Below are 27,756 nucleotides of genomic sequence, written 5' to 3'. Positions count from 1 at the left end.
CACCAGCTACCCTGCAGCCTACAAAGTACTTCAGACTAGCTGCACCTTCACCAGCTACCCTGCAGTCTACAAAGTACTTCAGACTAGCTGCTCCTTCACCAGCTACCCTGCAGTCTACAAAGTACTTCAGACTAGCTGCTCCTTCACCAGCTACCCTGCAGTCTACAAAGTACTTCAGACTAGCTGCTCCTTCACCAGCTACCCTGCAGTCTACAAAGTACTTCAGACTAGCTGCTCCTTCACCAGCTCTGAGAACACTTTCATGATCAATCATTATAAAACATATCATATATATTATTCTGAAATGGACCAATCTGCACAACGACTACTTTCACTGTCTTTCACTATATTTAGATGAGAATACTTTCTACTTTCACTTGAGGGACATTTTGAATGAGGACTTTCACTGTAACAGATTATTCCTACACTCTGGTACTTCTACTTTCACTCAAGTACAAGACCTGAGTACTTCTACTTTTACTCAAGATCTGAGTACTTCTACTTTTACTCAAGCACAAGATCTGAATACTTCTACTTTTACTCAAGATCTGAGTACTTCTACTTTTACTCAAGCACAAGATCTGAATACTTCTACTTTTACTAAGTACACGATCTGAGTACTTCTACTTTTACTAAGTACACGATCTGAGTACTTCTACCTTTACTCAAGCACAAGATCTGAATACTTCTACTTTTACTCAAGTACAAGATCTGGTACTTCTACTTTTACTAAGTACACGATCTGAGTACTTCTACCTTAACTCAAGTACAAGATCTGAGTACTTCTACTTTTACTCAAGTACACGATCTGAGTACTTCTACTTTTACTAAGTACACGATCTGAGTACTTCTACCTTTACTCAAGCACAAGATCTGAATACTTCTACTTTTACTCAAGTACACGATCTGAGTACTTCTACCTTAACTCAAGTACAAGATCTGAGTACTTCTACTTTTACTCAAGTACACGATCTGAGTACTTCTACTTTTACTCAAGTACAAGATCTTCTTACATGTTGAACTCAAATACCTGTACTTTCTACTTCTCACATGTTGAACTCAAATACCTGTACTTTCTACTTCTCACATGTTGAACACAAATACCTGTACTTTCTACTTCTCACATGTTGAACTCAAATACCTGTACTTTCTACTTCTTACATGTTGAACCCAAATACCTGTACTTTCTACTTCTTACATGTTGAACTCAAATACTTGTACTTTCTACTTCTTACATGTTGAACCCAAATACCTGTACTTTCTACTTCTTACATGTTGAACTCAAATACCTGTACTTTCTACTTCTCTCATGTTGAACCCAAATACCTGTACTTTCTACTTCTCTCATGTTGAACACAAATACGTGTACTTTCTACTTCTCACATGTTGAACTCAAATACCTGTACTTTCTACTTCTCTCATGTTGAACCCAAATACCTGTACTTTCTACTTCTCACATGTTGAACCCAAATACCTGTACTTTCTACTTCTCACATGTTGAACCCAAATACCTGTACTTTCTACTTCTTACATGTTGAACACAAATACCTGTACTTTCTACTTCTCACATGTTGAACCCAAATACCTGTACTTTCTACTTCTTACATGTTGAACTCAAATACCTGTACTTTCTACTTCTCACATGTTGAACCCAAATACCTGTACTTTCTACTTCTTACATGTTGAACTCAAATACCTGTACTTTCTACTTCTTACATGTTGAACTCAAATACCTGTACTTTCTACTTCTTACATGTTGAACTCAAATACCTGTACTTTCTACTTCTTACATGTTGAACCCAAATACCTGTACTTTCTACTTCTTACATGTTGAACTCAAATACCTGTACTTTCTACTTCTCTCATGTTGAACACAAATACGTGTACTTTCTACTTCTCACATGTTGAACTCAAATACCTGTACTTTCTACTTCTCTCATGTTGAACCCAAATACCTGTACTTTCTACTTCTCACATGTTGAACACAAATACCTGTACTTTCTACTTCTCACATGTTGAACCCAAATACCTGTACTTTCTACTTCTTACATGTTGAACACAAATACCTGTACTTTCTACTTCTTACATGTTGAACTCAAATACCTGTACTTTCTACTTCTCTCATGTTGAACTCAAATACCTGTACTTTCTACTTCTCACACTTTACCAGAGTATTTTTAAACACGAGTATATGTGCTGCTACTTGAGTAAAGGATGTGTGTACTTCTCCATCTCTGATCTGCACTAAACTCCTGCTGTTGTAATAATGTGGGACAGGTGAAGGTACTCTGACTGACTCTACCATCAAACTTCATGATTAACGAGCTCCAAAGGGAAGATAGGAGCTGAAACAACAACAAAGAAACAAAAGAAAAAATAAATATCGGTGCTTTTTCTCTTTTCTTTTCATCCGGGCATCATCCGAGCGTCAGAGAGGGGCGGGGCCTGTGAGGGGTTTACCGTAAATTATCGAGAGAAGGTAGCGAAAGCGTGACGTCGCAGCGCGTCTCTGATTGGCGGAGAGTCCGGGGGTAGAGTTTGCTTCTCCCAAATATATAAGCGCGAGCACACGTTGGAGGCTCAGAGAGAAACACCGCGTGAAGAAGGAGATAAAGAGCTTCCGTTGGACTATACTGAGAAACCCACCGCTGCTTTTTAATATCACTTTTACAACGTTAAAGCTACTTAAACTCAGGAGAGCCATGCTGACCCTCGCCCTCGTGCTGCTTTTATCCGCCTCCGTCTTCTCAGAGTCGGTAAGTTGTTTTACTGAAAACATTTCTGACAAAGGTGGAAAAAGTTCCAACGGTTACTAAAGACGTTACTACCGTGTTGAGGATTAACGTGCAGGGTGTGAAGTACTTTTACTCAAGTACTGTACTAGTACACGTCTGATGTACTTTACTTGAGTATTTCAATGTTTTGCTACTGTGTACTTCTCCTCCTCTACAGTTCAGGGGTGTACTTTTACTCCACTACATGTATCTAATACCTTTAGTTACTTCTCAGATGTGGATGAATGATGTGAAATATAACCAAGTGTTAAATCAGACTTTAGTTCCACCTGGAGTGAATCCACCAGCTACCCTGCAGTCTACAAAGTACTTCAGACTAGCTGCACCTCCACCAGCTACCCTGCAGTCTACAAAGTACTTCAGACTAGCTGCTCCTTCACCAGCTACCCTGCAGTCTACAAAGTACTTCAGACTAGCTGCACCTTCACCAGCTACCCTGCAGTCTACAAAGTACTTCAGACTAGCTGCACCTTCACCAGCTACCCTGCAGTCTACAAAGTACTTCAGACTAGCTGCAGCTTCACCAGCTACCCTGCAGTCTACAAAGTACTTCAGACTAGCTGCACCTCCACCAGCTACCCTGCAGTCTACAAAGTACTTCAGACTAGCTGCACCTTCACCAGCTACCCTGCAGTCTACAAAGTACTTCAGACTAGCTGCTCCTTCACCACCAACGACTACTTTTACTGTCTTTCACTATATTTAGATGAGAATACTTTTCTACTTTCACTTGAGGAACATTTTGAATGAGGACTCTTACTGAAACAGAGTCTTCCTACACTCTGGTACTTCTACTTTTACTCAAGTACAAGATCTGAGTACTTCTACTTTTACTCAAGTACAATATCTGAGTACTTCTACTTTTACTCAAGTACAATATCTGAGTACTTCTACTTTTACTCAAGTATAATATCTGAGTACTTGTACTCAAGTACAAGATCTGAGTACTTCTACTTTTACTCAAGTACAAGATCTGAGTACTTTTACTTTTACTCAAGTACAATATCTGAGTACTTCTTCCTTTAGTCAAGTACAATATCTGAGTACTTCTACTTTTACTCAAGTACAAGATCTGAGTACTTCTACTTTTACTCAAGTACAAGATCTGAGTACTTCTACTTTTACTCAAGTACAAGATCTGAGTACTTTTACTCAAGTACAAGATCTGAGTACTTTTACTCAAGTACAAGATATCCTAAGTATTGTGTGTCAACATCTGAATTTATAAAGTAAATAAGACTTTAAATAAGATTGGCTTTCAAAATGTAGGGGAGTAAACGTATAAGGTAGTATATGATTAATATACTCAGGAAAAGTAGGCCTTCAAGTACCTCAGATGAGTACTTAACTGAGTACTTGAGTTAATGTACTTGGTTTCTTTCCATCATATATATATATATTTGTGTGTGTGAGATTTTTTTCTTACTTCAAGTATGTAACCATGCGATGTCCAACAAATACTACAAGAAGTTGGAAAAATACTTTAAAAAGTGTCCAGGAAAAAATAAAATATTGTAACATTTGTGCAACTCAACTAGAAACAAATACTTAAACAAATATACAATAACAAAATAATACAAAACATGGAAAAATACGTTAAATTGTAAAACTGGTTCTTTGAATGTAAATATAAAATACTATAAAACCACGCAAGACAACGATATGAAAAAATACTGTAAATAAATCAGCTTTCCGATGGCTTTTTCATATGAAAACATTTTCCAATATGAAGCCTAAAGAATGTGTGAACACTCATAGTCCACCGTGTGTTACGTCATGACGTGTTGTCGGTGGAAATGACCCCTCCTCAGACTCTGCAGAGAAGGCAAGCGGCGCCTTGCTGTGTTGTGGAGAGAAAGGCTTCCTGGAGGAATGTGAGCGTCACTGAGCTGGAGGTGGCTAACGTCACCGAAAGAGTCCCGTCCCGTAATTCCCCTCTTTCTGATCTGTTTCTATGGGCTGTTCAACACAGCGCCACGTCTGGTTTCCCTTTGTTGTCCTGTATATTATTGACACGTTTACTTTACCGTCACCCAGTTTCATCATTAACTCTTTTACGAAAGGAGAAAAGTAAAATGTCATGTGCCGGTGGTGTGCTTCGAGTAACGTGTGGGGGGTGGGATAAGGTGGTTATTAAATGGATTAGTCGGATGTATCCGGCCTAATGCATGCCATCACGTGACAGTGTTTGGATTCGGTTAGCTTTCATGCAGTGTAGATGGAAACAGGAAGTGGTCTATCCAACGGAAACCTGGGATCATATTTAGGCCTGCATTAAAGTTGATTAATTCAGTGAAGAAACACTCCAAATACAGTTGGAAATGTATTGGTTATGCATTAAAATAATTGTCCCCATCGAGATTATTTAGCTTTTCGTGATTTGTTTTGAGCATAGTTGGAACACGTGAGAATCTGGTAATGGTGTTGGCAGAAAAGTAAAGACCACAGTATGACTTTGGTCTTATTTTGGGAATTTAGCATCTATCTTTCTGTGAGTAAATACAGAAAGATAGAATCCAAAGTATCACAAGTAACCAACGTTTATTTTTTTCGTTACTTGTGATTTAGTTTGTGTGTACTGGAGTGCTAACTGAAGCAGGCTCTGCCACCCACCCACTCAGACCCCCCCCCCCCATGTCAGCCCAGTTGGTCAGTACAAATGGTGTTAAAGGGCAACAAAACACTGACTTTACCAGTCCTGGAGTGCATGCCTGAACTAGAGGGCTGCAGGAATGCGTCACAAAGCCTGGAAATGTATTAGCATAGCATTTAGCCCTTCCAGTTTGGAGGAACAACATGTTTTTGGTTATCCTGAAATAAGGTCTGTGGTTAACACAAGCTGAAGAGATTTTTATTCTACGGCATAAAATACGTCAGTAAATGCCCCACTGGTGAATTAAAAAAACAGTTTCATTGCTAACAAGTGTCTAAATGAGACGACTAAATGTCATCAGGCTCACCGTTAGCCGCCTTTAGCTTAGCGGTGGTGACGTGAAGTCATGTGACCGTGCTCTAGTTCCTTTATAGCCCAACATTAGCCACCTTTAGCTTAGCGCTGGTGAAGTCATGTGACCGTGCTGTAGTTCTTTTATAGCCCAACATTAGCCACCTTTAGCTTAGCGGTGGTGACGTGAAGTCATGTGACCGTGCTGTAGTTCCTTTATAGCCCAACATTAGCCACCTTTAGCTTAGCGGTGGTGACGTGAAGTCATGTGACCGTGCTGTAGTTCCTTTATAGCCCAACATTAGCCTCCTTTAGCTTAGCGCTGGTGAAGTCATGTGACCGTGCTGTAGTTCTTTTATAGCCCAACATTAGCCACCTTTAGCTTAGCGCTGGTGGCGTGAAGTCATGTGACCGTGCTGTAGTTCTTTTATAGCCCAACATTAGCCACCTTTAGCTTAGCGCTGGTGACGTGAAGTCATGTGACCGTGCTGTAGTTCCTTTATAGCCCAACATTAGCCTCCTTTAGCTTAGCGGTGGTGATGTGAAGTCATGTGACCGTGCTGTAGTTCCTTTATAGCCCAACATTAGCCTCCTTTAGCTTAGCGGTGGTGATGTGAAGTCATGTGACCGTGCTGTAGTTCTTTTATAGCCCAACATTAGCCTCCTTTAGCTTAGCGGTGGTGACGTGAAGTCATGTGACCGTGCTGTAGTTCTTTTATAGCCCAACATTAGCCTCCTTTAGCTTAGCGGTGGTGACGTGAAGTCATGTGACCGTGCTGTAGTTCCTTTATAGCCCAACATTAGCCTCCTTTAGCTTAGCGGTGGTGACGTGAAGTCATGTGACCGTGCTGTAGTTCCTTTATAGCCCGACATTAGCCTCCTTTAGCTTAGCGCTGGTGACGTGAAGTCATGTGACCGTGCTGTAGTTCCTTTATCACCCGACATTAGCCTCCTTTAGCTTAGCGCTGGTGACGTGAAGTCATGTGACCGTGCCGTAGTTCCTTTATAGCCCAACATTAGCCTCCTTTAGCTTAGCGGTGGTGATGTGAAGTCATGTGACCGTGCTGTAGTTCTTTTATAGCCCAACATTAGCCTCCTTTAGCTTAGCGGTGGTGGCGTGAAGTCATGTGACCGTGCTGTAGTTCTTTTATAGCCCAACATTAGCCTCCTTTAGCTTAGCGGTGGTGATGTGAAGTCATGTGACCGTGCTGTAGTTCCTTTATAGCCCAACATTAGCCTCCTTTAGCTTAGCGGTGGTGACGTGAAGTCATGTGACCGTGCTGTAGTTCCTTTATAGCCCGACATTAGCCTCCTTTAGCTTAGCGCTGGTGACGTGAAGTCATGTGACCGTGCTGTAGTTCCTATATCGCCCGACATTAGCCTCCTTTAGCTTAGCGCTGGTGACGTGAAGTCATGTGACCGTGCCGTAGTTCCTTTATAGCCCAACATTAGCTCTTTACTTAAAGAAATCATAGTATCATACACTTTTGTTTGACACAGAGATTATTTTCTGCTAAAATCCAAACTCGCATGGAGAAATCCCATTGTTTTCTGATGCTAAAAAGAAGTCGTCCCTTTTTTATATACGTTGTTTATTCTTCCTCCAGAGTTCAACATGCTTCACTGTGACATACGTTAACACCTTGAAACTTGCCACATGTTAAACCACAAACTCTTGGGACAATAATCCCGGATTGAGGAACGTCGGGCACTTCCCAACGAATCGCTCACAGTTGGTCGGATCCTCCTCGTCTTTAACAAGCTGCCACATTCCTCAGAGCCTTGTAGCTTCTGCCGCCTCATCTCGTCCCCCCCCCTCTTCTTCTTTCTTGATTTCCTCCCTGGAATGTGACCTTTGGTGACCTTGACCGGCCCTCTTGGGGATTCTGCACACTTGGAGGGTTCTCAATAGGGCCCTGGGGTCTTTTCATCAGGGACTCTAGTGTGGAGAACCTACAGCTTTCCCACCAAGATGTGTTTCTATTACGGCTTTTTTACTCTCTAGATTTTGCCTTTTTTAGTCTTCCCGTCTGTTCCCAGTCTCTGCTTCTCTGATCTATTGTCATTCCTGCTTCGGCAGCTTTCCTTTGATGGATACTTAGCCTCTGAGCTATGACAATCCTTCCCTCCCTCCTCCCAGCCCTTTCTTCTTCTCTTCCCACTGAGGTCATTATTGGTATGTGGGCTTGGCGCTCCCAGCTAATCGATAACAATGTTCTGCTACCTGACAAAAGACCGTGCTCTGAATGCTAGTTTGTCTAAGAGCCACAGGCATGATTGGAATGTTTATACCAATGGAGTTAGATCAAGTGGATGCCAAGGAGACTTGTCTAATCCTGGGAAGTTATTGCTTCCTTTAGCAAAGCCTTGTGCAGCCCGAGGTAGAACAAATCCTTTTGGGTCCACCATTCAGATGTCTGTTAGTCATGTGTGGTGGCGCTGAGGCCTTATCAGTTTGTCCAAGATAAACCGGGCACACGAACCCTGTTCTTCTTGCTTTGCTTTTTTTCCAATGGCCTCAGCGTTTTCTGCCCGTGCACGGAGCACACGAGTCCTTCATAAGCAAGTTTTAGGTGAAGGTTACAGATAAGAAGGTGCTGGTCTCAAATAAAGGAGGCTGAGTACTCGTACTTTGACGCACATCTCCAGGGTCAAATCCCCGTAAGTTGCCAAATGTGCTTACTGGCAACTCTGCGGGGTTAAAAAGAATCCTCTTCGCCCCGAGTTAATCCACGTTGCTCCTCCAAACCTCAGCTTGTTGGCTTTGGAGCCGTGGGGCAGAGTCCATTTGTTATGTCTTGTTGGAATGTCACTGGTTTTGCATTGAGGCCACGAATCATTTGCACGATAATGAGCCAAGGTTTTTTTGTGTGTCTCTTTTGCGTGCTGGGCTGCACCGAAAGCCCGTGTGGTGAAAAGAGTGCAGGGGAGGAGGCAGCATGATGAATAGTATCGTTGGGATGTAATGATGGTTGCTGCATTGCTGTCCGCTGGTCTATGAAATCCCTTTGGGTGGAGGAATGTAGGGTAGGGGAGGGTTCTGTCCTCACTGCCTTCGATGCAGCGCTGTGGACAACCGGATTCCCCCTCCATTTCACCCACTACATATTCTGGCCCTTGTAACGGGAACTATATGAATACATTAAGGGCCTAACGGGAACTATATGAATACATTAAGGGCCTTACGGGAACTATATGAATACATTAAGGGCCTTACGGGAACTATATGAATACATTAAGGGCCTAACGGGAACTATATGGATACATTAAGGGCCTAACGGGAACTATATGGATACATTAAGGGCCTTACGGGAACTATATGAATACATTAAGGGCCTAACGGGAACTATATGGATACATTAAGGGCCTTACGGGAACTATATGGATACATTAAGGGCCTAACGGGAACTATATGAACACATTAAGGGCCTAACGGGAACTATATGAACACATTAAGGGCCTAACGGGAACTATATGGATACATTAAGGGCCTAACGGGAACTATATGGATACATTAAGGGCCTAACGGGAACTATATGAATACATTAAGGGCCTAACGGGAACTATATGAACACATTAAGGGCCTAACGGGAACTATATGAACACATTAAGGGCCTAACGGGAACTATATGGATACATTAAGGGCCTAACGGGAACTATATGGATACATTAAGGGCCTAACGGGAACTATATGAATACATTAAGGGCCTAACGGGAACTATATGAACACATTAAGGGCCTAACGGGAACTATATGAATACATTAAGGGCCTAACGGGAACTATATGGATACATTAAGGGCCTAACGGGAACTATATGGATACATTAAGGGCCTAACGGGAACTATATGGATACATTAAGGGCCTAACGGGAACTATATGGATACATTAAGGGCCTAACGGGAACTATATGGATACATTAAGGGCCTTACAGGAACTATATGAATACATTAAGGGCCTAACGGGAACTATATGGATACATTAAGGGCCTTACGGGAACTATATGGATACATTAAGGGCCTAACGGGAACTATATGGATACATTAAGGGCCTAACGGGAACTATATGGATACATTAAGGGCCTAACGGGAACTATATGGATACATTAAGGGCCTAACGGGAACTATATGGATACATTAAGGGCCTAACGGGAACTATATGGATACATTAAGGGCCTAACGGGAACTATATGGATACATTAAGGGCCTAACGGGAACTATATGGATACATTAAGGGCCTTACGGGAACTATATGAATACATTAAGGGCCTAACGGGAACTATATGGATACATTAAGGGCCTAACGGGAACTATATGGATACATTAAGGGCCTTACGGGAACTATATGGATACATTAAGGGCCTTACGGGAACTATATGGATACATTAAGGGCCTAACGGGAACTATATGGATACATTAAGGGCCTAACGGGAACTATATGAATACATTAAGGGCCTAACGGGAACTATATGGATACATTAAGGGCCTAACGGGAACTATATGGATACATTAAGGGCCTAACGGGAACTATATGAATACATTAAGGGCCGAAGTCGACCATAACCCCCCCTCTGTAACCCTTTGTGTGCTGGATCCACTTTTTGTTTTAAAATAAATAGCCTATAAGTGACGGCAACTAACTCATATTTTCTATTAATCTGATCAAGATGAGAATTGAAGTTAATGGTTCTCTGAATGTGTGTTTGCTTGTTAGCCTGAAATGATGTCTGTGGTTAACACAAGCTGAAGAGATTTGAACATGTTGTGCCACGACATAAAATACATCGGTAAATAATACCCCACTGGTGGATTGACACGTGTCTTAATGAGACGACTGTTCAGAGCCCAACATTAGCTGCCTTTAGCGGTGGTGGCGTGAAGTCATGTGACCCTGCTGGAGTGCTTCAAGTTGCTAGCAAATATCACGTCAAGAAATCCTGTCATTTTGAGAAGCTGGAACAATTGAAAAATAACAATCAATCAATTAGTTTCCAGTTATATCGATTGATCGAACGTGGTCAGATTTGTATTCGCTTTGAGGTTAAGCGACACGACTAAACTCTCCTTTACTCGACACTCCCTGGGAAACCAGTGTTTCTGTGTGGAGTACAACCCGACATTTGCCAATTAAGAACATCGTCATCACTAAGATAAGATGGACTTTTATTAATCCCCACGACAACATCTTTTCAGTCCAATATATTGACCAGCTGTTTCGGGGCTACAGGTGAACTACACCACCTTCCGATCTACTCCGACAGCCTGGGAAACATGGCTCTTAATGCGGCGGTTCTTCTGCGGAGCCACCTCCCCCATTCTTGAAAAGAGAAGCCTTTGTGGTTTGGTGGTGGAGGAGTAAAAACATACAGAGGCCACGGCAGAACATGCAATATGAGCCTGGCTGCGTTTCCTCTGGGAGATGTCGCGCCTGCAGGGGGGCCGTTTGATGTCGTGTCCCATGATGCCCCGTCAGACTCTGACAGATGGTTGTTCCAGGCCTGAAGCAGGACGCTCGTGCACTTAGCGGTTTATTCCCCCCCCCCCCCCCCCAAGCACAGCAGATGTATCTGACTTTGGAGGGAGGGGGGCATCAAATATAATAATACAACATTGTTCCACCCTAGGGCTGGGAGGGAGGGAGGGAGAGAGAGAGAGAGAGAGGGAGGGAGAGGGAGAGAGAGAGAGAGAGGGGGGAGAGAGAGAGAGAGGGAGGGAGAGAGAGAGGGGGAGAGAGAATTTAGGCCCCGCCCACTCGATCGGTATCTGCGATCGGAGCGTCCCGAGTAGAGGCCTTCTAGAAGCATACGGTTTTTACTGGAAATGGAGCATTTATTCTCAAGATGTTTATTGTGGGGGTTTTTGCAGCTCTTCTGCGGAAAATACTTATTGTTTCTGTTCTCTGTGAATGTGTCTCACCGCAATACACACACCACAGCTCACACACACACCACAGCTCATACACACACCACAGCACTTTTCTTTCTGTGAGGGCTTCCCCTTATTCACACATCCTTGTGTGTGTGTGTGTGTGTGTGTGTGTGTGGTGTGTGTGTGTGTGTGTGTGTGTGTGTGTGTGTGTGTGTGTGTGTGTGTGTGTGTGTGTGTGTGTGTGTGTGTGTGTGTGTGTGTGTGTGTGTGTGTGTGTGTGTGTGTGTGTGTGTGTGTGTGTGTGTGTGTGTGTGTGTGTGTGTGTGTGTGTGTGTGTGTGTGTGTGTGTGTGTGTGTGTGTGTGTGTGTGTGTGTGTGTGTGTGTGTGTGTGTGTGTGTGTGTGTGTGTGTGTGTGTGTGTGTGTGTGACCAAGTTATTAAGATAAAACCATGAGAAATTGGCATCAGGTTTTTCTTATGCGTGAAACAGGGCTTCTCAAACCCATTTGGGTCGAAGTGATGAACGCACGATGCCAGTTTCATGGCGCAGGTTCAGTTGTGCTCTTTCTAATGACACCGCACCGTGCCATTACGTTCAATGAACTGGGAATAAACTCTCCTTTAACAACGAGATGGAGAAAGTTGCTGATGTGTGGATTCACCAAAATGAAGCAGTTTAAAAATATCAGCAGTTTAGGACCTGTAATGCATCGGGAGCCACGCCTCATACAAGGCTCGTTGCAACACACGTGCAGAGGTGGGCGATGTACTTGAGTTAAAGTAGAAGTACTCAGATCTTGTACTTGAGTGAAAGTAGAAGTACTCGGATCTAGTACTTGAGTAAAAGTAGAAGTACTCAGATCTAGTACTTGAGTAGAAGTAGAAGTACTCAGATCTAGTACTTGAGTAGAAGTAGAAGTACTCAGATCTTGTACTTGAGTGAAAGTAGAAGTACTCAGATCTTGTACTTGAGTGAAAGTAGAAGTACTCGGATCTAGTACTTGAGTAAAAGTAGAAGTACTCGGATCTAGTACTTGAGTAAAAGTAGAAGTACTCAGATCTTGTACTTGAGTGAAAGTAGAAGTACTCAGATCTAGTACTTGAGTAAAAGTAGAAGTACTCAGATCTAGTACTTGAATCAAAGTAGAAGTACTCAGATCTAGTACTTGAGTGAAAGTAGAAGTACTCGGATCTAGTACTTGAGTGAAAGTAGAAGTACTCAGATCTAGTACTTGAATCAAAGTAGAAGTACTCAGATATAGTACTTGAGTAGAAGTACTCAGATCTAGTACTTGAGTAGACGTACTCAGATCTTGTACTTGAGTAAAAGTAGAAGTACTCAGATCTTGTACTTTAGTAAAAGTAGAAGTACTCAGATCTTGTACTTGAGTAAAAGTAGAAGTACTCAGATCTTGTACTTGAGTAAAGTAGAAGTACTCAGATCTTGTACTTGAGTAAAAGTAGAAGTACTCAGATATTGTACTTGAGTGAAAGTAGAAGTACCAGAGTGTAGGAATACTCTGTTTCAGTAAAAGTACTGCATTCAAAATGTTCCTCAAGTGAAAGTAGAAGTACCAGAATGTAGGAATACTCTGTTTCAGTAAAAGTCCTCATTCAAAATGTTCCTCAAGTGAAAGTAGAAAGTATTCTCATCTAAATATAGTGAAAGACAGTGAAAGTAGTCGTTGTGCAGATTGGTCCATTTCAGAATAATATGAGATGGATTTTTTGCAGACTTAAAGGACATGTTGGACATTCTGCATCACACTATGATGAGCATCTCTCTCAGATGTGGTTAGCCCAGCTAGCGTCGCGCTCTTCAAAGCTGAAACACATGGCATGAAACCAGCCATGCGCGAGGTGAACGAATAACATCAAGTATTTTTAGTGCGCTTTCAGAGAACAGACCCTCGCTCCCTTTTGAATGTCGGCCTCGCTTATCTTTTTGCTTCAAAATGACTTGAGCAATGTCCATCGATAGTTTAAATGGTGTGTGGTTGGTTTCTTTGTGGCGTCCAATGCGTATGTGGTGACGGCTCAAAGTACCTCGACTGCCTCAACCGGTTAATCCGTACCAGAAATAAACCCGTTTAGGCTGTGATTCATAACGAGAGTTGTTGTTGAGCTCATGCATCGATAATTGCTGAAGATTAACCCCCGACATGATGAAGGAATCTCTTCGTCATCCGGTAGTCGATGTCCGGAGAACATTTCTTTTGTCTTGAGCAGTTGTGAAATAACTACGACTTGCTCCCGTTTCATCCGGCCCTTTATGATCTAAATCAAGCCACGTTGTAAGGTTGGTAACATCATTACGACCCAGAGATTAGACTGATCCACAATTACAACGGATACAAAGTCAAGTTGATCGTCTCCACGTTAAGATGAATCAGAGTCTTTGTGACTGATATGAATGAATAGACATCCTCATGTGTCCAAAACAACTCACGCATGACTTGCAGACTTTTATTAGACACTGAGTTGATTTGTCTCGGAGGGATATTTCCTGTTTTGCTGCCGTTCTCTTATTACTTCCTGCCGCCTCCAGCCGATCTCCCGGCTGATAATAACTCCTCAGTAGCTTACATGTAGTCTATTGGGCTGTACCGTCTTTTGATGCGAGGCAGCGAGATGCCCGCCCGAGGGACTGACATCAAACACGAGAAAACGGGAAGACATTAGAGAGGCATCTGTAAGAGTTCGACTCACTCCAGGCTTTCTGGTTATTTGCCCATCGGTCTTGGGTGGCGGGGAATCGTCCGGTCGACTCATCGGTGGGAGGAAGTGACCAATAAAGGGCGCTACGATAAGACTGGGAGCGTTCCCCCAGGAGGAGCTCATCGAAATGTAATTGGGCTGATCATTGTGGACTGAATCGACCGTGTGTGCTCTGCACGGCCTTATCTCCAACAGACGGGAGGAAAGCCAGTGGTGCAGGTCATCGTCGGGGCTGAACGCAGCCGAATGACTCGCTGGACAGAGGCGTATTTGTCCTGCTGATAACGATCCACCGGCCCTGATTGACTCAACAAGTTTATCACGTAGTAGTTGTGTACTTATTATGTGCAGTTGGAATGTGACCAACATTTACTGCAAGTAACATTTGAGGTACTTGTACTTCAATGGATTATGCCACTTCATACTTTTACCCCACCACATGATGTACTCTGACTCCACTACATGTATTCTACACCGTATGTTAATCGACCTATACATTATGGTTTAGCAAACGGTATACGGTCAATCCGATGTAGTAGGAGGAGGAAATGGAAGATGCTACATCAGTTAGTACTTTTACTTTCGGTGTATTAGTATTGATGCTTTAACCCAAGTACTTTTTATACAACAAAAAAGGAAACTATTCTTATGGAAAGTAATCCCCAGATGAATTGATAATGACAGATGTTTGTAGCAACCTGAATTAAAACTACATCCCACGGCCTCTCCATCTGTACGTGGTGAAGATAAAGGCGTGTGTCGTCGGCGTAGAGTCTCACACGGTGTTGGTAGGTGGAGATGCTGCTATAGATAGACCGGGCGTAGGTAGAAGGAATCTAGAGCTGGACTCTCGGAGTGAGTGTGTGTGTGTGTGTGTGTGTTTGCGTTCCTGTAAAGACCAGCATGCAGCATGTCGTAGGTGTTTATCAGCGGACAAATGAGGCCTCCAGTGGAAAAAGGCAACGGTCGTTTTCAGCCGTAATGTATCACTCCTTATTACGAGGCCCTTTGAATAGTATAACAGTCGAGAGGGAGGGTGTGAAGGTCCAAATGATATACACAGGTGTGTGTGTGGTGTGTGTGTGTGGTGTGTGTGTGTGTGTGGTGTGTGTGTGGTGTGTGTGTGTGTGTGTGTGTGTGTGTGTTGTGTGTGTGTGTGTGTGTGTGTGTGTGTGGTGTGTGTGTGGTGTGTGTGTGTGTGTGTGTGTGTGTGTGTGCTTGTGTGTGTGTGTGTGGTGTGTGTGTGTGTGGTGTGTGTGTGTGTGTGTGGTGTGTGTGTGTTGTGTGTGTGTGTGTGTGTGTGTGTGTGTGTGTGTGTGTGTGTGTGTGTGTGTACTTTTGTTTCAGGTAACGTTCTAATTTCAGTTTAGTTTCGAGCCAAACATGTCGGTTGAATATCTCAGCTGGGAAAACAACAATTGTCTTTTCTTAAATAAAATAAAAAGCTCAGGAGACGCCACAAAGAATAAGGAAGCGCATTCCTGCGAGCTGGTGTTTATTTTCTGTCCTTTTCGCACTCGGTGCCTCCTCCTCTCCTCCTCTCCTCCTCTCCTCCTCCTCCTCTCCTCCGTGTGAATGGAGCAGATGCCTCTCAGCGTGCCGGCAGATGGAGGGATTGTTTCCCCGGTTTAATGAAGGGGAGGCTGCTGGGGTTACCCCCGGTTACCCTCGGTCATTGATATGCTCTCGAGGAGTCCAGAGGCATTGTTTGGTGTCAATGCGAGGGACGGGGTCTGAAGGCTGGGTGGCGGCTGTCTTGAAGGACTTTCTTTTCAGGGAATAGGGGGGGACTGGAGAGTTTGGGACCTCCAGGGTGGATAAACAAGCCCAGGACGGGACAAGAGGCTCGACTCGGGGGTTAAGTGTGCCGCAGGGCTGCACCATTACTAGACCTTTCATTGTGACTCGCAGGATGCACGATATGTTGAAGGCTTGGACATCTTCAAGTCGATACTGAAAGCTCACCTGTAGGGATGTCCCGATCACCTTTTTTTTGCTTCCGATCATTTGATTTTGACAATCTGCCGATACCGATTTTTCCCGATCCGATCTTTATGCAATGCATTAAGAGAAAAAAAAGGTAACCGATAACGGCTGGTCATCCAACGCGATGAATTCAGCTATCTAGTTATTTGTTTGGCCTTGTCACTGTTCTGGGGCCGTTTCTCTTTCCTTTTAGAAGTCTCTGAAAGTGTCGGTTGCTTCAGTGCCGTTACCCGAGTGGCCGCTGTGTACTCGTCGTGTTGTTGTTGTTTGTTTCTCAGGTAGCGTGTTAGATTGGTCGTGTTGAACGTAGCTCTGTTCTTTCCACCACGCGGAACCTCTGCCTTGCAAACATTGCATCTGGCTGTTACACTGCCTTCGCTTTCAATTTCATAATACTTCCAAACTCCTGACATGTTCTCTGTCCGACTCCCGAGTCACCAGCTGAACGTAGCCTCTCGTTAGCTTGCTGCTGCTATTAGACACTGCGCCCACTCTGTTGCTTTCAGAGGAATAAGCAACCAGGTCTATGAAAACAAGCCCAAAGGAAGCAACACATACATGATGTTGTGTAATTTTAAACTAAAACTAAGTCCTCAGGATGACTTTAAGACGTGGACATGGTCATTTTTGTTTTGTAACATTAAATTATAAAAAAATATTTTATAAAAAAAAAAAAAAAATCCCGATCCCCGATTTTTTTGAAAATCACGTGATCGGGGATCGGAGCCGATCACGTGATCGGATCGGGACATCTCTACTCACCTGTTCACCACGGCCTTTGAGCCCTAACCCATCACAGGCCCCTGCTATTTATTTAATTTGTACTTTATTATTTGCCCTCCTTGTTTGTTCACAGCCTTGGGTCCCTTGAAAGGCGCGATATAAATGTAATCTGTGTATAAATACCATTTTGATTGAATTATGAAGCTGCCGAGATAGACCTGTAATCCTTTACATCTGGTTGGTGCAGATCGATGAAAAGGATAATATTGTTAATCACTTTCCAAATGGTGCTGCCCTAAACAATGCTCTTTGTAAGTTAGGAGTTTTAATGCACTCTCGAAAGCTTTCATTCCTCTGCCGAGCCTTCACGCTTATCTAACGGTTGGATAAGGCTCGTGTGTGTCGTCAGCCTGCGGCCCTGTGAGGGGTTGGACACGGCGAGGCCGAATGGGCTGTAATTAAGAGGCTTTCCTTTCTAAAACAAAGGGAACGGAGATTGATGCCAAAGCTTGTCCTGACTGGGGCCTTCATGCTTTGGTCACAGAGGCTGAAGTCCATTGTCGCCGCGGTTCAATACTCGAGTGAAGCGCTCAACATGGCGTGCGTCACGACCGCAAGCGGAAATATTAGTTCCCAATGCTCTCCATTAAATCCATTTGGTTTGGCTGGAGCCCACGTCCGGCTGACGAGCTGCACGTTAGCAGAACATATGATGGGAGGACAACATGTTGATTTTTAAATGTGTCCGACACATAATGCGGTCGAGCAAGATATTTCCCTCGCTTTATTTCAAACCCTGAAGGACTTCCTCGAGATGCTAATCGTTTGAGCTTTTAGGATATCATTCTGTGTGTCATCAATATATCCAGAGCCTGTCTCTGATTGGCTGAAACACCAAACGGATCATTGCAGCATTACCCATAATCCCCTCTGTTTCAGCCCTGTTTCCAAAGTGCTCATTCTCTGTCTGTTACTTTAGATGAAAATAAGGAGGGGGGGGTAGTTGATGTAGAAGAGACATGAAGAAGAGGGGACACATGTTGATGTAGAAGAGACATGAAGAAGAGGGGACACGTGTTGATGTAGAAGAGACATGAAGAAGAGGGGACACGTGTTGATGTAGAAGAGACATGGAGAAGAGGGGACACATGTTGATGTAGAAGAGACGTGAAGCAGAGGGGACACATGTTGATGTAGAAGAGACGTGGAGAAGAGGGGACACATGTTGATGTGGAAGAGACGTGGAGAAGAGGGGACACATGTTGATGTGGAAGAGACGTGGAGAAGAGGAGAGACATGAAGAAGAGGGGACACATGTTGATGTAGAAGAGACATGGAGAAGAGGGGACACATGTTGATGTGGAAGAGACATGAAGAAGAGGGGACACATGTTGATGTAGAAGAGACATGGAGAAGAGGGGACACATGTTGATGTGGAAGAGACATGAAGAAGAGGGGACACATGTTGATGTAGAAGAGACATGAGGAAGAGGGGACACATGTTGATGTAGAAGAGACATGGAGAAGAGGGGACACATGTTGATGTGGAAGAGACATGAAGAAGAGGGGACACATGTTGATGTAGAAGAGACATGGAGAAGAGGGGACACATGTTGATGTGGAAGAGACATGAAGAAGAGGGGACACATGTTGATGTAGAAGAGACATGAGGAAGAGGGGACACATGTTGATGTAGAAGAGACATGGAGAAGAGGGGACACATGTTGATGTGGAAGAGACATGAAGAAGAGGGGACACATGTTGATGTGGAAGAGACATGAAGAAGAGGGGACACATGTTGATGTAGAAGAGACATGAAGAAGAGGGGACACATGTTGATGTGGAAGAGACATGAAGAAGAGGGGACACTGTTGATGTAGAAGAGACATGAAGAAGAGGGGACACATGGTGATGTAGGAAGAGACATGAAGAAGAGGGGACACATGTTGATGTAGGAAGAGAGATGAGAAGAGGGGACACATGTTGATGTGGAAGAGACATGAAGAAGAGGGGACACATGTTGATGTGGAAGAGACATGAAGAAGAGGGGACACATGTTGATGTAGAAGAGACATGAAGAAGAGGGGACACATGTTGATGTAGAAGAGACTGAAGAAGAGGGGACACATGTTGATGTGGAAGAGACATGGAGAAGAGGGGACACATGTTGATGTAGAAGAGACATGAAGAAGAGGGGACACATGTTGATGTAGAAGAGACATGGAGAAGAGGGGACACATGTTGATGTGGAAGAGACATGGAGAAGAGGGGACACATGTTGATGTGGAAAGAGACATGAAGAAGAGGGGACACATGTTGATGTAGAAGAGACATGGAGAAGAGGGGACACATGTTGATGTAGAAGAGACATGAAGAAGAGGGGACACATGTTGATGTAGAAGAGACATGAAGAAGAGGGGACCATGTTGATGTAGAAGAGACATGAAGAAGAGGGGACACATGTGATGTAGAAGAGACATGAAGAAGAGGGGACACATGTTGATGTAGAAGAGACATGAAGAAGAGGGGACACATGTTGATGTAGAAGAGACATGAAGCAGAGGGGACACATGTTGATGTAGAAGAGACATGAAGAAGAGGGGACACATGTTGATGTAGAAGAGACATGAAGAAGAGGGGACACATGTTGATGTAGAAGAGACATGAAGAAGAGGGGAACATGTTGATGTGGAAGAGCACATGAAGAAGAGGGGACACATGTTGATGTAGAAGAGACATGGAGAAGAGGGGGACACATGTTGATGTGAAGAGACATTGGAGAAGAGGGGACACATGTTGATGTGGAAGAGACATGAAGCAGAGGGGACACATGTTGATGTAGAAGAGACATGAAGAAGAGGGGACACATGTTGATGTAGAAGAGACATGAAGAAGAGGGGACACATGTTGATGTGGAAGAGACATGGAGAAGAGGGGACACATGTTGATGTGGAAGAGACATGAAGAAGAGGATTTTGCACAATTGGTGACCTTTTTAAGAAGTAATGGAGACGCACATCCCTCCATCCCTCGTTAGTCACCCGGGTTCGGTGACGCAGATACTTCCTGTTCCTCCGTGTTGTTCCTGAACACATTCCTGGATCTGGGAACAGGTGAGCTTGTTTTTGTCCCGCAGACCGTTGGCCTGAATCCCGTCCGGGCTCTGCTTCCTGGGAGGCTGTCGGAAAGACCGTAAATCATAAGAGAAATGCTTCGTGTTTTGATCCTTTTCTTCCGGCCTCGATGAATCGACCTGCTGGGACAGGTCCCGCTCGCCCTGCTCCAGAAACACAAACGCTGGAGTTTAGTTTGATTCTCTTTTTTCTGGGGCGTGAATGAATGTCCACACTTTACCGGAGGCGGGTTTCAAGGTTGAGGACAGCCAACAGGGAGGGTTTATTGACCCTGAAGGACACTAACGAGCACGGACATATGGCCTGTTCCTGGTATTAGACCGTTGCTCTTCGCTTATCAGTCAAAGCCTGGCTGGAAGTCAAAAGCGCAAATAGTTCTTCGGCTGAACAGAAAATGTTTTGGCAGTGAAATGAAGTCTATTTTCAGACACGGATACAATTCGCCATGGAGAATTGAGAATAAACCTTTCAACAATATCAAAATAAGAACATTTTCTTTAACTGAAAACCTGATTTGCCTTTTAATTAAAACCAAATTACAATGTTCTTCAAATGAGAAATAACCAACTACAGACGTGTGAAACAAAGTGAAATGAAACGCATTATATGTGGAGTAAAACACTCTTCGTCGTAGTTTGGTTGCATACACTTTAAAGAAAAGGTCAACTAGTGAGAATTATAAATATCCATGACAAAATGTTGTTTTTAGCCATTATGGAAACAGAAAATATGTCTTAAGCTTCTTAAACCATAAGATAATACTTGGAGTGAAACCTTCCTCAGTTAAACAGTATCGTGTTGACTGGATGTGACTCACGCTGGCAGACGTGATTGAGCCCGACTCGATCCATACTATCACCTGCATATAAAGTGACTCAGCAGGCAGCGAGGAAATGAAGAGCCACTGGCCACCATTTTAAGGCTTAGGATTACACACACAAAGGCACACACACTCACACACACACACACACACACACACACACAAAGGCACACACACTCACAAAGGCACACACACACACACAGGCACACACACTCACAAAGGCACACACACACACACAGTCCATGTATGGGGTTGAAATGAGGACATAATGGAGCAGTGATCAGTAACCGTGCAGTCCTGAACAGCAGGGGGTAACTCCCAAAGTCACCGGGGAAACATTCTGAACAAAGTTCAACTAATTAAAAAAAGTTAGTTATTAGTTTTAAAAAGACTGAACTTACTAGATATGGAAACACTGAAATGGTGGCTATAATGAACAACAACAAGTAAACAATAGAAAGGGCTAACTATAAGTCAACAGTCGGCTTTAAAAGAAACAACATGAATGTAACAAAGCTTTTTAAATGGCGAGGTTGCAGCTGTGGTGAAGGACAGAGTTAACTAGGGCTGCTCAACTAATCGCGATTATGGCTTGCAACGATTACGAAAACAACGTAATCGAAATAAAACTATTATTTTTTATTATTATTTTTGTATTGGTTTTTCAGTTGAGTTAAAGTTCAGGGGAATCGACTGTTAAAAACACACTGTCAAATGTTTTTCTCCAATAAATTGATTTCAAGGTAAATGGATCATCGTTTTTAATAATCGTGATATCAATTATCGACCCAAATAATCGAGATTATGATTGTTGCCATAATCGAGCAGCCCTAGAGTTAAGAGATGTAATAAATGAAGCCTTTCCAAAGTAAACATTCCCAGTTTCATTCAATAAAACGGTCCGCTTTTTATTTAAATAACTTCAATTTAAAAGAGAAGATCGGCTCCTCTGGGCTGGGAGTCGAAGACGTTCAACTCCTCTCGATGTGTCTGTGTTTATGAGTCACGCTCACAAGGCTGCACAGAACCGATGATGAAGCAGAGAGAGAGAGGGGGAGAGGGGGAGAGGGAGAGAGGGGGATTTAGAATCAAAGGAGACGTCGTCACCTTGTTGCTCGGAGGGATCACAGGAAAATGGCCGCCCTTGTTTGAAGCCTTTAAGCGGTCACAATGGAGCCCCCCCCCCCCTCCCCCTCCTCCCCCTCAAACAGGCCACTTTTTAAAAGGGATTACCTTCAAACACACACCGTTACTATGCCAAGTATTTGAGAACACACACACACACAGAACCACAAGCTAACACTCACAATGAAGCCACACTCAGATGGAAGTCATTATGAGGAGAACTCCTGACGTCAACAAAAGTGTGTGTGTCTCATGTTACCCAGTGCAGAGAAACCCCTGGATAATCATTGTTCTGGTCACCGAGTCGTCTGTTTTATCAGCTTATATCTTTAAATGTCTTGTCAGTTGAAAACTCAAAGATATTCACTTTAAAATATCAAGATTTTCTCCGGTTTATATTTTTTAAATGCATTTTCACATTAAATAAAGACTCGACATCGAAGCCTATAAAAGTAGTTTTCAGATTAAATTAGCTGTAAACCGTCTAACTAACTTCTAAAGAACTGATGCCATGATGTTCTCGAGGTGATCAATAATTAATCTGCCGCTGGTTTGATTTCCTGCCTGATGGGATTACAACATCTCTCAGGACCATCGAGGGTTCAGAAACCACAATGAGATTCATCGGATTCATTTCTGTGTCAGTCTGGTCCCTTTCTCCTGGTGTTTTCTAATTGTTGAAAGCATGGAGTACTTAGAAAACACCGGAAGCCGATTGGTGGAAATTCTGTTTGTCATGTGACGTAACTTTTAGGGTGGGAGGAAAGACCTGAAAACCCGATTTTCTCGCCTCGTTTTTCCTCTTCAGAGAAGCCTTTATGCTGATTCAGTGTGTGTGTTGCAATGACAATTAGGCTGATGGGTGTGTGTGTGTGTGTGTGTGTGTGTGTGTGTTTTAATCCCATTACTTACTGAGCAAATGGGCAATGAAATGAAGTGTGCTGATGTGATGAGAGGGCTGATGTGTTAATCTTCAGTGATTAGAGCAGGAAATCCCTTTATTCACTTAAAGCTGCAAATAACTGCTCGTTTCATCAACTGCAAACCGTCTTTACTGAATGTGTGTCCTCGTGGGGAGTAAGTGAAATATATGTAATAATAACTGTTTTTAAAGTCATTTTACTGTAATCAGAATCCGGTTTATCACCAGGTTGGTTGACACGTACGAGGAATTTGACTTTGTGGTGCATACTTAAGAGCAAAATAAAAACAGAACTATTTTGTATTTGTCAGGTATTTGTGTTCAACATGTAAGAAGTAGAAAGTACAGGTATTTGTGTTCAACATGTGAGAAGTAGAAAGTACAGGTATTTGAGTTCAACATGTAAGAAGTAGAAAGTACAGGTATTTGAGTTCAACATGTGAGAAGTAGAAAGTACAGGTATTTGAGTTCAACATGTAAGAAGTAGAAAGTACAGGTATTTGGGTTCAACATGTAAGAAGTAGAAAGTACAGGTATTTGGGTTCAACATGTAAGAAGTAGAAAGTACAGGTATTTGAGTTCAACATGTGAGAAGTAGAAAGTACAGGTATTTGAGTTCAACATGTAAGAAGTAGAAAGTACAGGTATTTGGGTTCAACATGTAAGAAGTAGAAAGTACAGGTATTTGGGTTCAACATGTAAGAAGTAGAAAGTACAGGTATTTGTGTTCAACATGTGAGAAGTAGAAAGTACAGGTATTTGTGTTCAACATGTGAGAAGTAGAAAGTACAGGTATTTGTGTTCAACATGTGAGAAGTAGAAAGTACAGGTATTTGAGTTCAACATGTAAGAAGTAGAAAGTACAGGTATTTGAGTTCAACATGTAAGAAGTAGAAAGTACAGGTATTTGTGTTCAACATGTGAGAAGTAGAAAGTACAGGTATTTGGGTTCAACATGTAAGAAGTAGAAAGTACAGGTATTTGAGTTCAACATGTGAGAAGTAAAAAGTCGTCAGAAAAATAAGTAGTGGAGTAAAGTACTGATGCCAGAACAATGTACTTTAACAAAGTATTTGTACTCCACTACTTCCCACCACGTGTATATATACGATATGATGGGATGGTATATGTGATATTATGGGATGGTGTAGTGACGGTGTTCTGCCAGCAGGTGAGGGAGACGGAGACCTGGATGCCCATGAAGACAACGCAGACGGCGGCCATGTCGACACACACCGAGTCTTCGGGAGATTCGCCCAACGGATCAGACTTCGGATTCACGGACAACAACGACGATGATGAGGAATATGGCGTCAACGATGGCGAAAATGTTGATTATGATGATGAATATTACGATGATGAAGACGAGGTAGAAGAGAACGAAGACGAGTATGAGTTCTCCGGGTCTGGTGACGGAGGTGAGTCTCTTCAAATACTTTTACTATCCATTTAAACTATTGTACGATTTTTTTGATTGTCTTTGAGCCTTTCTTCTTTATATCAATCAAACTTTGTGAACTTGTAAAAATTTTTCTATAAACAAAGTACTTCAATATAAAATAAGGACTGAGCTAAAGTATATTATAATCAAAATGAAAACAGTGGGTCTTTAGTTAGCCGTTAAACAAGTGATGTTAATGAAATGATCTGCTTTCTCTCCACAGCAACAGCAGCCACACCCGGAAGAGAGTCCGAGCCGTCAGTTAAGGTGAGACATTTCAATATTCGGCCATTTATTTCAGCTAAAAATGTAAAATGCTCGATTGAATTCCATTTCTGATATGGATTATTCCATATACCGTACTTTTCGGACTAGAAAGCGCACCTGCATATGAGCCGCAGCAGCTAAACTGTCCGTCTGTCTTGCTCTCGTTCTGTCTCTCGGTTCCACTTTTACTTTGGCGCGCGACCTGTCTCACTCTTTTCTGGCCTCCAGCTTTTCCTGCTGGAGCCCGCCGCTTAAAGGTGGCGGGCGCGGCCCAGTCATAGAGCCCATAGAGTTAAAGGTGGTTAATTTTACCTGTGAAATCCATAGATCTAGGAGGTTCCCTAGTGGCCGTTAGCTGTACAAAGAAAATGGGGGGGGGGGGGGAAAAGTCGCGGCTTATAGTCCGAAAAGTACGGTACTTGTAATTCTGCCTTTGTTATGATATTTTCCGGCACTTTTCCTTTTCCTTGTACATGTGATGTTATTGTTTTGTTTCTTTCCGTTATCTGTCAAGTGGGTAAAGTCAACATTTTGAGAGAAAAAAGTCCAAATCTGAGGAAAAAAATTACTTCTTTTAAAACTATTATTTTCCGCCTCGCTCATGAGAGTAACAGCTGGCGAAATTACGGCCTCGCCTACTGATTTTTAATGTAACCATATATCGAGCCCGATCGTCGATTTGAAATGATTGAATGTAACTGTTTGCCCGTCTGACCGTCGTAACCGGCTCTTTGCAGATCCACACATCCACGGTTTGCTTACATTTCTGATCGGATTGGCAAAAACGTCAGAATTTGTATCGACCACCGTTCAAATGACTGCGTTGTTTTCCAAAAGTGGGCGGGGCCGTCATTTTCGCCCGGTAGTGACGTAGGTCTTGGTCTCATCTATGAACGGAGCAAATTGAAATGAAATCAAAATATTACGGACGATTTTAAAAGCCGTGTGTTGCTCCTGGAGCTCGTTTGTTTTTGTATTTTTTGTAATCCTTTCTCTGCATCTTTCAGCCCGGTGTGAACGACAACAAGATCCCCGAGGTGGAGCGGCCGACGGTCAACGAGGTGGACATCTTGCGGGACACTAACGAGATCCTGCTGCTGGGAAACAAGGCCCAGACCGAAGAGGAGTTACCGTCCAACGTCCTGATGGCCCACGCCAGCGAGGACAGCATCTTCAACAAGACCGAGGTCCTCGCAGGTCAGTACTCACTCAGGAACACACTCGCAGACAGATGGATATCGTGGAGGTTTGTCGTGAAAGTATTTTGTGTTTTTGACGACATCTCAAAACCAAACGGACTGTTGAGGCTAAAAAAAAGAGTTTTGACTTGACGACAACGTAAAAACAAATGAAAGGGAATATTTGTGCAGCTTTTGGATCTCGTTTGATCCTAAGATTGTGGACACTGCTCCCCGGGCGCCGTTCAAAATGGCAGCACACTGCTCCTAACACTAGGATGGGTCAAATGCAGAGAAACAATTTCCCCACGAGGGATTAATAAAAGTCCATCTTATCTTAAATCGGAGAGAAAATATAATATTCAGAATAAAAATAATGACATTTTTGGTTGCGTTTGCACGAATGAATCTCTACAATTAATGTTTTCTTTACTGGATTTCACAGACTTTATTTCTCATGTGTCCAACCACCTCTGTCCTTCTTTTGCCTTCATTGTGAGTTCTTCAAGGAAAAACCGATCATTTCCTCGGCTTGTAGGATTCCCGATCGGGTGTTGATTTCAGTGAGGAAAAGAGCAGTGGGAATACTAACAAAGATATATTACAAAGGTCACACTATCAGGACAGGTGGCCGTTTGTAGTGAAAGTATTTTGTGTTTTTGACGACGTCTCAAACCAAACGGGCTGTTGTTGAGGCTAAAAAAAAGACACATCTTCAACAGCCTTTCTCAAAAGACCTTGAAAATGTGTTTTCCTGTTCTATATTTACATCCATGATTAAAATAACTACTGTATCAAGAAGAGAGGAATTCTTCCAGAAAACAAACCATGATATCATTTCCTCAGCTTGTAGGAATTGCTAATGCACTTAACTTAATATTTGGAGTCCAATCTGCACTAAATTAAGGATATAGTTGGGTAAAATCAAATGAAAGAAATAGCAGGGATGCAATGATTGGTATTCTCTGTCAGCTGATTCTTTACCTATATTAATATTTAACGTTTGTCTTGCTCAAAGATCTATTTCAAATGAAAATTAATCGTATCAGAATTGCAAAATCGGTCATTATATATTTTACCCTAATCATTCTTAAGATTTTGCATTCTTCTTCTTCCTCTAACGTCTTTCTTCTTCTTCTCTTGCAGCTTTGATTGCGGGCGGTGCCGTTGGTCTGATGCTCGCCGTCCTCCTCATCCTCCTCCTCATCTACCGCATGAAAAAGAAGGACGAGGGCAGCTACGAACTGGGGAAGAAACCCATCTACAAGAAAGCCCCGACCACAGAGATCTACGCATAAACCCTGACCTCCACACACACACACACACACACACAGTGCCTCGAATCAGGAGAGAAGCCCCGAAAACTCAATCGATTGACTGACTCCTCCTCCCTGACGTTAGCTAATATTGGTGCTGCTCTCTTAACCAATCAGAGGCTTTGTTTTGGTCCTCTCGTCCCGGAGAAAAAGGAGCGACAGGATTGGACGATTTGAGCCGCGGTACACGGTGATCATTTCATTTCACTCGTTTTTTATGATTTTGTCCTCATGTCAGGAGGTAACACGTCCTCCAAACCCTCCCTTCTTCCCGTTAAAACACTAAAACTGTGCAATGATTCTCTGTTTCCGTACGGTACACATTAACAGTCCGGTTATTTATTTCCCCCCTTCTCCGTTATGACTCTTCCTGGACTGCAGCGTCTCACGTATTACTGTAGCATGTGATTCTTTTTTTTTGTGAAATTTTTATTTTTAAAGAACCCCTTGTAATGCAGAGAGATTTCAGAAATGTATTTTTTGTTTTCTATTAAAGATCCCGTCATGATGGGAAAGAATTGA

At 42.9% G+C, this 27,756-nt stretch overlaps 1 protein-coding gene across 2 annotated transcripts; it reads left to right on the top strand.

Annotated features, from left to right (window-relative positions):
• Nucleotides 1-2,578: 2,578 nt before the first annotated feature.
• Nucleotides 2,579-27,756, top strand: sdc4 (syndecan 4). 2 transcript variants are annotated; one of them, XM_034078276.2, is made up of 5 exons: nt 2,579-2,756; nt 24,204-24,450; nt 24,697-24,740; nt 25,748-25,937; nt 27,065-27,756. In XM_034078276.2, exons 1-5 carry the CDS (start codon nt 2,703-2,705, stop codon nt 27,214-27,216), a joined length of 687 nt encoding a protein of 228 aa, XP_033934167.1. In that variant the 5' UTR covers nt 2,579-2,702; the 3' UTR covers nt 27,217-27,756. The 2 variants fall into 2 exon arrangements, with proteins under 2 accessions (XP_033934167.1, XP_033934165.1); XM_034078274.2 differs by having other exon boundaries at nt 24,201-24,450.

This window comes from Pseudochaenichthys georgianus, unplaced genomic scaffold (assembly GCF_902827115.2).
Source record: "Pseudochaenichthys georgianus unplaced genomic scaffold, fPseGeo1.2 scaffold_405_arrow_ctg1, whole genome shotgun sequence".
Taxonomy (NCBI): Eukaryota; Metazoa; Chordata; class Actinopteri; order Perciformes; family Channichthyidae; genus Pseudochaenichthys; species Pseudochaenichthys georgianus.
Note: the sequence above shows the minus strand (reverse complement) of the source record. Positions and strands in the feature narration are given on the sequence as shown.